Below are 11,764 nucleotides of genomic sequence, written 5' to 3' on the forward strand. Positions count from 1 at the left end.
CACGCCCGCCCGCCCGCCGGTCGGTCTGGAGAGAAGGGAAGGGAAGGGAAGGGAAGGGAAGGAAGGAGCTCACTCGCTCAACAAGGGAAGGGAAGCTGAGGAGGGTTTGGTGGAGTAAAATGGGTTGCTTGGTTTTTCACCCTCCGCCGGCAGATGGGATGGTGCTTGGCTTGGCTTGGCTTGGCGGATGGAAGCAAAAAAAAAAAAACCCTAGATCGACGGATTTGGGGGATTGATTGATGGCGAGGGCGAGGGCGAGGTGGAGCTGCCGCAGTCGCAGTCGCAGTCGCAGTGGGGGGGAAAGCAGTGGTGAGAGAGAGGGACGGCCGAGCGAGCTGATCGATAAATTTGGATTCTTTTTCGTTTTTCCGTTTACAAAAGACACGACTGTTGGCGGAGTGGAGAAGAAAGCGGGCGGGGACACCACTTTAGTTCACCCCACGCTCCTCCTAACAGCATCTCCACCAATACCCCTCCTACCACTCTCAAACGTCCGCGCACAAAGACCGTCCGTTTATTAAACATGGGGTGACAGGACGTCACGTGGCATCACTCCGACTCGTCGTCGAGGCCTTAGCCAGCTATTTAAGCCTGTCGTCGTTCCCCAGCCCTATCACATCCACCTCCTCCCTTCTTTCGTCGCAACTCGAGCCCGTCAGCCATGTCCACATGTCGCCGCCACTACATGATCCAGCACCATCTATGGCTCCTTGAGCAGGTCCGGATCCGGAGGGCTACGGGGCTACCTCTGGATCTAGAGGAAGATTTCGAGGAGGATGAGGAGGTGGGGAGGAAGAGGAGGAGGGGCTAGGGGAGGAATAGGGGGAGGGTAGGAGCCGGCAAAGGAGGCGTCGCCGCTAGGTGTCGGGGAGGACCACCAGGAGTCGGTGTCGTGGTTTTGTCACGGCAGATGTCCTCGTGAAAGGACTTAGTGTTGGAGCCATCGCACCTTGGTGGCGACTCAAAGGGGTTGAACGGGAGCGGGACATAGATTTACCCAGGTTCGCCCCCTCGTGAGGAGGTAAAAGCATACGTCCTGCTTTGTGTTGTATTGATGATGTTTCGATTACAAGGAGGGCCTAACTCGCCTGACCTAGCTCTCGATGATTTCTAACCTCTCATCTCCTTCCCTGGGACTCGCCTTTATATATAGGTCGAGCCCTTAGAGTTTACAAGAGTCCTCGCCATCATACAAGTCATGATTCTTTCTATCTCTAAGTCGTCGTGCTTTCCAAGACTGGAGAACTCCCCGATGATTGATTCTCCACGAGGATCTTGAACCGCCATCCAGCTCCTGGCCCTATTGGGCCAAATCTTGAATCGCCAAAGGATGAGTCGCCCGCTTGGTGACCCGACCCAGATAGGGCGGGTCACACAGCAGATAATATCCCCAATAGTCGGCGAAGGAGACGCCACCGCTGGATGTCGTGGAGGACCAGCAGGAGCCGGCAAAGGAGACGCCGCCGCTAGGTGTCGGGAAGGACCGGCAGGAGTCGGTGAAGGAGACGCTGCCGCTGGGTGTCGCGGGGACCAGCAGGAGCCGGCGTAGGAGGCGTCGCCGCTCAGTGTCGGGGAGGATTAGCACGAGCCGGTGGAGGAGGCGTCGTCGCTGGATGTGGGGGAGGACCAGCAAGATTCGACGAAGGAGGCACCGCCTCTGGATGTGGGGGAGGATGAGGCGCCGGCGATGTGGGAGGACTGGACCTGTGGCCGGAGCAACATGCCATCCTGAACTCTATCCGCTCGAAGTCGGTTCTGGAGGCCGGGCGTCTTCGTTGGCAGCAGATGGAGGCGGCGCGTGTTGCTCCGGAGGCAGCTCAGGCTCCGGCGCAGACAGCTTAGGACATCAAATAGTTTAGTACATAATACGTAGGCTATATATTCTGCATGTTTTTGTATGATCTAGGGGTCAAATGTGAAAGAGTTGGCTGTGGACGGGCAGATTTAAGTTATGAGTGTCCGCGGACGCATCCGGACACGACTGTGGATGTTTGAGGGGACGGATTTACAAAGTCCGAGTGTAGATGCTCTAACTCTAACCAATCTCCAACCATACGAAGAAGAATCCCGGACTAGCAAAACTTTGTGTACTATATTTACTCAATAATTTTTTGACGGACGTAGTTGATCTCATAAATATAACAAATTAACATTTTTTATCCTATGCAATTCTGATATACATTGTAACTACATATTAGCACACATATAAGAACTAACCAGAGAAATATGAATGTTCAAGCAAATCGTGAATATATAGTTTACAAGACGAATTAATCAAATTTAAACACAATGAATGGTCCAAATGTGGTAAATGACATGAAAAAGAACAATCCAGGGAGCACTACGAAATTGTCGGTGATGCTTGGTAAGATCATCTTGGAGCTGAGGATGGACTTGTCGGTTCTCGATGCTCTTCGAGGAATGCATGAATCCTATTTGGACTATACTCTTGCTCAACCGACATCTCCCTCTCGTCTTAAATGATCATGTTATGCAATATGATGCGACAAGTCATGATTTGTCATAGAATCTTGGATCTTCAGTACTCGGCAAGGGTCACGAACCATTGCAAAGCGCTTTTGAAGCACACCGAAGGCTCCCTCCACATCTTTTCTAGTCGTTTCTTGACATTAATGTGAATATTTTAGTTACCTTTTGGACGCGGAATTTTTTTGACTAAATGTGGCCCATGTTGGATAGATAACATCTACAAGGTAGTAACCCATCGAGTAGTTGTGCCCATTGATCGAGTAGTTACAAGCATGAGCATCTCCTGTAACAAGCCTATAAAACGATGATGATCTTGGCAACACATTCAAGTCAATGTGAGAGCTAGACAAACCAAAGAATGAATGACATATTAAAAGATACTTCATTGCAACTGCCTCAAGAATAATGTGACCCTTCCACCATGCAGGACAATTCTTCCATGCCGAGTGCATACAGTCAACTAATCCAAGCATCCTTGGCCATCATCGTGTTTTACTATTTGTCATCAACCTCTAAGTGTCGTTCTCGTTGGGTGCCCTCAAGAAAAGGGAGAGGTGAACTCACGAGTCCAATCCATCCATCCGTGAGAGAAAGAGGGAGAGAGAAATGTTGCCTTTTGACTTTCCCTTTTTCACTTAGAAGAAGCATACATATATTTGGTATAACATATTATATCTAAATCTTGGTAAAGATCCTTTGTTTGCTGACAAGGAGAAGATTAACAAAAAGATATGATGAAATGCCTCTTTTTCTCTAAGTGGCCTAAGGCCATATATTGAGTAACATGGGTCTTTACAAACACACTACTACAGAAGAAAAAAAAGGTATATTCAAATTCTTGGGGTATCACAGACTAGGAGGCGCCAACAGCGAAGAACTACAAAGTAAATCATTGCCCCGGATAAGAAAATGGCGGAAGAGGCTTGTGTAAACTACAAAGACCAACTCGTAAGAAACCACAAAGGCTATGGTCAAATTGAGACAGATCCACTGGAAAACCAAACCAACTGGATTTTAGATGACCTATCGGAGTTATAGCTCCACACGCCCTTCGTCGGGTACAGTAAGCATGCCAACATAACGGGAAAAGGTCATACGGTCAGATCAGAGCGCCGCCTCAAAACAAACACGAAACTTTCCAAAGTATAACCTAGACAAACTTATCATGATGTAGCACGGAGACCCAAATTTAAGGTTGAGATCGCCACTGCCAATGACCATACACAACCGCCCTCGATGGTCCAGCCAGGTCGGCCCATTACGCTATATCACCAGCGCGATCAGACATCGCCTACCTCGGCCGCTCATCTTCTTTAACAACCCACACTAGGCCACTAAGTTGTTCATAGTATGCACTCCCATGATCGGCAACCTCCCCGCCGGTGACGCCCCCCTGACGATGGCGAGGGGGGAGGAAAACTGGGTGGCGGATAGGGCCTCTCTCGCTAAATGTTTTTTTAGTGCCCGGTTAGCTTAACCATGTTGCAGCGAGCATAATGGAATGGAATGTCGAGGAGGCACCTTTTGACTTTAGGCATACAAAGGGAATAAAACTCGATCCTCTTTGTTGTACGCTAAACTAGAGATGATAGCACACTTAAACTAGCGATGATGGACAGTGCTAAGCTGCTAATGGATGGTGGCGTAAAGCAGCCAAACCCAAAAAGAGATTTTGAGAGGAGGGAGGTGAGAAAGTCTTTCTTTTGTGTTGGGCCCCTTCCCTTCCCTTCCCTTCCTTCCTTTCGGTGCTCAATCTAGTCAGCATCATCATCATCATCGATTCATTCTATCACACCACACGTCCGACACAGATAGATAGATAGATAGGGACGACGATGATCATCACACCACGTACGGACACATACACATGTGTCTTCTCACTAATCGTTCCACGTCTCTTGTTGTTTATAATAACCACTAAACATTACAACCTTCATCTTTGATTTTTTTTAAACATCTACACCCGTTCGGCTCCACGGACATGAAAGGGTCGTTTGAAGACGCGTAAGCCAAAAAAAAAAATCGACGTGGGGCTCTGGTTTTAGTTGCCCCTCCAAAGGCCGCCCTAACTATTTTTTCAAAAAAATAAACACGGCTCAAATTCGGTCAAAAACAATTTAAATTTAAAGAAAATTCATAGTTTTTCATTAAAATTTGTACAAAAGTGAAATAAAAACATAACTGAACGCTAAAACTACGTCACCGCCACCACCGCCTTGTCCCGCGCTGCGCCGTCGTCCTTGTTGCACCCCTGCCCTGGATCGCCGTGGCGAGCGGGGTTGGAAGGCCCAGGCGCCTCCTCGTCGCTGTCGTCGAAGCGCCGTCCTACTTGCGGCCGCGACGTGGGGCGGCGATCTCCTCAAGGGCGCGACACTGGCGCTCCATCTCCAACTGGACATAGTCGTCCCACGCTCATTTGAGGGCGGTCTCGTCATCGGCAGCCATGTCGAGGTGTTGGTGCTTGACGGGGAGGAGCGTCGGCTCCGTCTTCGGCTTGACGAGGCGGGAGGAGGCGCCGGGATCGTCGATGACGATGCCGCCGCTCAAGCGGCGTCTCGTGCGGCTCCACTTTGACGGGGAGGAGCGCCGGCGACCCGGAGGAGCGGGAGCGGGAGCCGGACGAGGAAGACGACGCCGTCTCCATCCGCCTCAGCGTCCAGGAGGTATCGAGGCGGCGGGAGAAGGCGGGCGGCTCTGGGTACTCGAACCACGGCGAGTTGCCGCCCTCGATGTGCTCGAGGACGGCCTTCAATGTGCGGCCGAGACGCCCCACCATTGACGACGTCCCTCGGAGTTGTGACGGCCGCGGGGTTGGACATACGTCGTCCACAGCGTGTTGCTCTCGAGGACGTACCTTAGCTGGTTTCGCGCGCTGCCGGGAGCGATGATCGGATGCACGCGTTTGAACTTTTTTATTGGCGACATTCTTCATCTTCAGGTTTCAAAACTGATCGATCAAACAAATATACAAGTAGTAGCGGATCAAACCAACAAAGTAGGGACACGTATGTATACATATCTGTGTGTGGACAAGACAAACATAAAAACTCATAATATTAGTTAATAGCATGAAAACAAAGGATGTTTAGCCATCTTGTGTGTCAGGACTGAGGAAGGAAAGGATCCTTTGTTTGTTGACGATGAATCGATAGATCCTTTGTTTGTGTGTGTGGACAACTGGAAGAGATTATTAATACTAATATAGTATAGAAACATAATACTTCCTTTGTTTTTAAATATAAGTCTTTTAAAGGTTTCATTATAAGACTATATACGGATATATATACTTATTTTAGATTATAGATTCATTAATTTTGCTTCGTATATAGTCATGTAATGAAACATCTAAAAAAAACTTATATTTAAAAACTTATCTTCTTTCTTTCCCTGATTACTGATTAGGGATGATCAATCTAATCTTCTTTCTTTCACTAATCCTGATTAGGGACGATGATGATGCATGCCGTCTTCTCTTCTCACTCATTCGTTCCACGATGATAATGCTATTGACGTCTCCTCGTGGTCGCTATTGGCTGGATGTCCGTGATGCCCACAAACAACCGATGCTGGGTGAAGATCGGGCTCATGCTTGAGCACATCTAGGGTGTGGGGGTAGGGATGAAAACGAAGCGTAAACAAATGGAATTAGATGCCACCAGATTTACTTTTATATACTTTTACAGAAGTAGAAACGAATACAGAATCTCCAGAATGAATATGAAAATAGATCTATCGGAAACAGACACAAAGTAAATACGGAGCGGACACAAAAACATCAGTGGACATTGTCTAAAAAATTAAAACCCCTTGAATAGTGTAGAAATAAACATAAAACCAAAAATATAATGAAATGTTACCATGGCTAAAAATAATATGATTATGTTGGCACCTTAGAGCATCTTCAACAGTCCGTATGTTCAATCGTTGGTATAAGTGTCCACATCAACAACCAACAACACATCATACAAGCTCTTCAATGGAGTGTATGTTAACCGTATGTAAAATAACTAAGCGGGTCCACTAAATAGTGAAGAAATAACCATGCTTGCCTCTTGTGCGTGAACCGTTGCTTCAAGTTCATACGATTTCATTCTCTCTCTTCTTTTATTATGTGCCATGTCATCAAAATCATCTATGTGGCAATTTTACCAACGATGATCATACCACCATTGGAGATGCCCTTAGAGCAACTCTAGGAGACCCCGCATCCCGCTCCGACCCGGAAAATAACCGCCAAAATGCGGGTCGAGGCGAAAAAACCTGCACGATCAGACCCTGCATCCCACCCCGGCCCGCAAAAAAATTGGGGGCGCGGCAAAATCTCGGCCCCAACCCGCGTATTCGCGGGTTTCCCCCTCGTCGCTGCGGTGCCCTGCATATAAGCGGAAGCGGTTGATGGGGGGGCATTTCAGCCCGCGCTTCCCCCACCAACCAGCTCCCCTCTCCCCCCTCGCGCCACCGCCACCTCGCCGCCCAAGATTACGGCGAAAGCAGCCGACAGGAGCTCGCCGAAAGGCCGCCACACGCACGAGGCCTCCCCTCCCCCCTGCGCCGTCGGGTCGCTGGATTTGTGGATCTGCGGACCCTCATCGCGGGACCGTCGGATTTGGCTTTTGCCGGTTGCCGGTGGCTGCCCAAGCGATGGAGTGGTCGGGGAGCATCTCCCGCAGACCCGACAAGGGCGCATCACCGCATGCAGGGACGGGTTCGTCCTCCCGGCGCCGCCGACGATTTGCGGGCTTGGATTCGTCCGGCTGTCCACCGGGTTCGGCGCTCGTGCAGCGACTTTGTGGCTCGCTGTTGCCGCTCATACAGTGCGACTACCGCACGCAGACAGTGCTGCGTCTTACTTCGGCCACGCCGAAGCACCCCAGATGGGTGTTCTTCAAAAGCGAAAACGCCAATGTTGTTGAAAAAGCAAAGAAATGCATTATGTTGGATCAAATTAAGGTGCAAATTTAGATTTTCTGGGCTGGAAGGATTCTGCTTTAATAGTAGATGTCCGAGATAAGACCAAATTTGCCCCTAAACTATATTTTGTCCCAAGACTCGGACTACGACCTTCGGGCCTCTTTTGTGTATATGATTTATGTAGAAATTTTGTAGGAAAGAAGTCTTTTGGAGAAGCTTCATTTCATTCCTTCCGTTACAGTTGTGTCCCAATGGTGACCTGCAAATTTTCTTCGGTATCCGTTCGCGGACACTAATATCGAAGGCTGTCATCCCGCACGTTCTCTCTGGTATCTGTCTGCAGACAGGGGGACACATGCTGTAACCTATGTCAATATAATAGCACAAACACGCAGGGAGAACCGACGGCGTGTGTCGGCGTTTGGACGACCGGGATGCGGTATTATAGCGGTGTCACTGGTAGTTAGGCCCAGGGATGTAGCCACATTGGTGAACCTCGTTAATAAATCTTGATGTCCCGTTCGTGTGATTACTTGGTCCTCAGTAGATCAGTTGTGCTTCTCAAATTAATTCTAACACCGTTCAATTACAACTCTAAGCTCCGAAAAAAGTCCCAAACACATATTTTTCCCGGTTTGGCTGCTTTTAAACACACACACAAACCATGCTTTCATGTAGGGTACAAAAAAACATGCTTTCATGCAAACTCATCGAACGAGACAAACTGTTGTATCACCAGCCCACTCTGGACCTGTTCAGCCAACCAACCACTCAAACTAATCCCTAAAATATGTCTTCAACCATCTTCAACATGGCGTGCAGATGCCACCGGCGAGTGTAATGAGAGGTAGGGTAGTGACCCAACAACAGCCGTTGGTGAGCGTATGACCGGAGCAGTAGCTTCAATAATGAAGCCTTGTCGGCGGCAATAGGCTGACAGGAAGAGGAGGGCCATTAATGGGGATGGCAAGAGGAAGAGAAGGTCTGCAGGGGTTTTATGGTAAAAGCGGAGTTGAAACTAGTTTAAGTTGTGTATGGTGGACTGTTTATAAAGCTCAATGAAGTATTTTGAACCAAATTAAAGTTTTAAGACTGTTGCCTGAACCAAATATAATTATAGAGGTGATTCCATATTTGCCACTCGTTGCGGCAAATTGCCGCCCAATCACACAAAGGGGAGCCAACGAATGATGATAATGGGCCTATCCATTCAATGGTTGCACGTGTAAATAGAGTATCGGTTTTGGGAACTCTTTTTTGCTGGTTTCGTGAACTCTCTAGAAGGTTTTTTTCTATATTTTTTTAATTTTTAATTTTACATGTTTTATTTTTCAAAAAATATTTAAAAATGTAGTTATTTATAATTATTCAAAAATAATTCAATTTTGTAGCATTTATAAAATTCAAAAAAAAAGAATGAAATTGTAGTAGTATATATTTACAATTTTTCCAAACCTTATTTCTCGTGGAATTTTTTCAAAAAAAATCACTAAAGTTTTAGAAAAAATCATGTTTTTAAAAGAACCATTATACTTTCATTTTTGAAAATAGAAAAACCTACCGGCACTATGTATTTAGTTTAGCGGTATATATGAGGAATTAGAATGGGCTCAAGCACAAGAGAAGAGAAGAGAAGAGATTTGGGCCCATCAATCAATCGAAGGAAGGAAGGAAAGTCGTCGTCTTCTCCGCAGCAGCAGCAGCCACAACCCAACCCAACCCTATCCATCTCTCTCTCTCACACACTCCTCACCTGCCGCCGGAGTTCGGCTGATGGAGACCTCCCTGCGGCTTCGCGGCGCCGACTCGACCTCCGGGCAGCAGCTCGGCCTCCGCATCCACGCCAAGCAGAAGTTGCCCATCGCCTACAACGCACTCCTACAGGCAAGAAAAGAAGCCTTCTTTCTTTCTCTCTTTTCTTTACTCAATCCTCCCTCTCTCCCGACGCCCCAACTGAATCAATCAATCAATCAATCTGCGGCAGGCTCACGCGGAGATCGACACCGCCACCAGGAAGCCCTGCCTCCTCGCCGTCCTCGCAAGGCACTTCTTCCCACAGGTAGTCACTACCTACTCTGCATTTCTTTCCTTTTCCTTCCAACCCAATGACTAATTTTATACTGATTGATTCATCTCTGCTCTGCTCTGCTCTGCTCCATTAACCAGCTGTCGGCCAACGTCGGGGCAGGGGTCCAGCTGGAGAGGGGCAACATCTTCAGGTACGCCTTCCGGGGCAAGAAGGCCGTCTCCTTCACGGACGACGGCCTCCTCGGCCTCAACATCAAGGGACGCCTCCTCGCCGACAAGAACTTCAAGCCGGTACCTGCCCCTCGGCCTCGGCTTCACCCCGACCTGTCTGCAACTTCAGCATTTGCAGCATGGCCATGTTCAATTTTGTACCTGACTGAAACTTTTGGTGTTGCCCTGTTCCTGCCTGCCTGCAGAGGAGGAAGAGCGGCGCCGTCGAGTTGGCCTGGACCATACTCGACTTCAGAAAGGGCCAGGACGTCAGGATCAAGGCCGGATACGAGCTATACCGCAAGGTACGCCCCACATTCGTACTATTTGTTAAGCTCCCTTTCTGCAATGCCTGCAAGACCCATTGCCATCGCCCATCGGTCGAATAAACACATACCTGTATAATGCATTTATCTACCGAACTACGATGCTAAATTCTCATGCACATATATTATTCTCACATGGTCTGCTGCATCTCTTTTGATTGATTGTTCCCATTAAAGTTCACCGTCGCTTGTGCCTGAATTTCTTTCAGTTAGCAGCAACAAACCCTGGTACCAGCACTAAAAACCTTGGGAGATATCAGCACAACACTAAATATTGTATTGTATGTGTATGAAATATGGGAAAGTTTCTCTTTCGTAAAGCGAAAAGCTTCAGAGCAGCACACAATTGTTCCTCACCAGGCAAATTTGATCAAGAAACCTTAGCACGTATCAGTACCATTGGTCCGATTAATTCTTGTAAAATATCACTACACTGGCCAGTTTCTCTTTTTTTGTAAAACAAAAAAGTTCAGAGTAACTTGATGTGCCTTTAATATCTGCCAGTGTCTCCCCCTTGTGGCTTGTTAATTCTTGTACAAGTATTTTCCAGAAACAGACTCATGTTGAAATATGTGGTTCCATCCCCTTCCCTCTTCGCCATATATTATTGCTGATGTACTAGTTCATATAACTGTATAATCTGATGAGTATTTCTTCTGCACACTTTATAGTCTTATACCACAATTAATTGGATTAATTTAGTGAAAAAAAACATTTGGTTTTCCTTTCGTTCGCTGCTCACCAAAACATTACCAAGCAATGTTAAATTTATGTTTCCTACCTGCCTGTAATTTTCATAAAACTGAAAACGTATTTCTGACTGCAGATGCCTTATTTCCAGTTGAGGGAGAACAACTGGACTCTTAATGGTTACATGGATGGAAAATGGGATGTGAGATTCGATATGTGATCGACTTGGAACCTGTTTGTGGAGGAGAGACTTCTCTGGCGATCAGTTAGCGCTCTAGTTGTGTTGTCCCTCTTTTAGAGGCCACCATTCCATTTCATTTCATTGTATTGCTCTGGAAAGATGCCATTCACCAGCAAGCACCAGTTTTATGGAGAAAAGCCGTATGTAGAAGTAGAAACCTGACATTTCATTGATGGAATTGGGTAGTCTTGAAATTCAGGATTCAGTCGTCAACTGCAGTCGGTGTCTTTATGTAGCACTGATGAGATTATTTGGTTGTATGATTGCGAATAAGAAGAATGTACAAGATGAAGTGCATGTAAGAAAGAAAAACACAAATTAGAAACTAGAGTGTTTTGCTCCTGGCCCAGTCCAGATATTGAAGGCAAAACAGTTTCCTCGGTGACCTTCTCTTTGCACGTCAACATCTTTGGATCTTCTCTTTTATGGTCTGCAGCTGATTCCACTTGCCTTCCATGGAGATGGAGGTTGAGATTTCTTTTTCTTCTCAGAAGTAAGCACTTTGAAGGTGGCCACTGGAACTGCAACAATCATTCATTCAGTTAGCAAATAAAGGTTTCTCTTTTATGGAAACTTTACATGCTCTTTCGACACCCTGTAAATCATCTTGTCAATGAAAGACCAGATTCGAATATAGCTTTCCATCTCATGGCTGACCGGTGCAGTTGCAATGAATCTGAACAAAAGCCAGGTTTCAAAATCATTTTGGTTCCACTAAATAAATTGGATGTGAATCAATGAATCTGAACAAAAGCCAGGTTTCAATATCATTTTGGTTCCACTAAATAAACTGGATGTAAATCAATCTAAATGTGCTTGAAGCGAACTATATATAGAGTATGTCGCCGACTCCCGTGGGGATCTTATT

At 46.9% G+C, this 11,764-nt stretch overlaps 1 protein-coding gene across 1 annotated transcript; it reads left to right on the forward strand.

Moving 5' to 3' along the window:
* Nucleotides 1–9,063: 9,063 nt before the first annotated feature.
* LOC123401153 (outer envelope pore protein 21, chloroplastic-like) lies at nucleotides 9,064–11,281 on the forward strand. The gene is made up of 5 exons (XM_045094883.1): nucleotides 9,064–9,285; nucleotides 9,386–9,460; nucleotides 9,568–9,720; nucleotides 9,846–9,944; nucleotides 10,792–11,281. Exons 1-5 carry the CDS (start codon nucleotides 9,175–9,177, stop codon nucleotides 10,873–10,875), a joined length of 522 nt encoding a protein of 173 aa, XP_044950818.1. The 5' UTR covers nucleotides 9,064–9,174; the 3' UTR covers nucleotides 10,876–11,281.
* Nucleotides 11,282–11,764: the final 483 nt, after the last annotated feature.

This window comes from Hordeum vulgare, chromosome 6H (assembly GCF_904849725.1).
Source record: "Hordeum vulgare subsp. vulgare chromosome 6H, MorexV3_pseudomolecules_assembly, whole genome shotgun sequence".
Taxonomy (NCBI): domain Eukaryota; kingdom Viridiplantae; phylum Streptophyta; class Magnoliopsida; order Poales; family Poaceae; genus Hordeum; species Hordeum vulgare.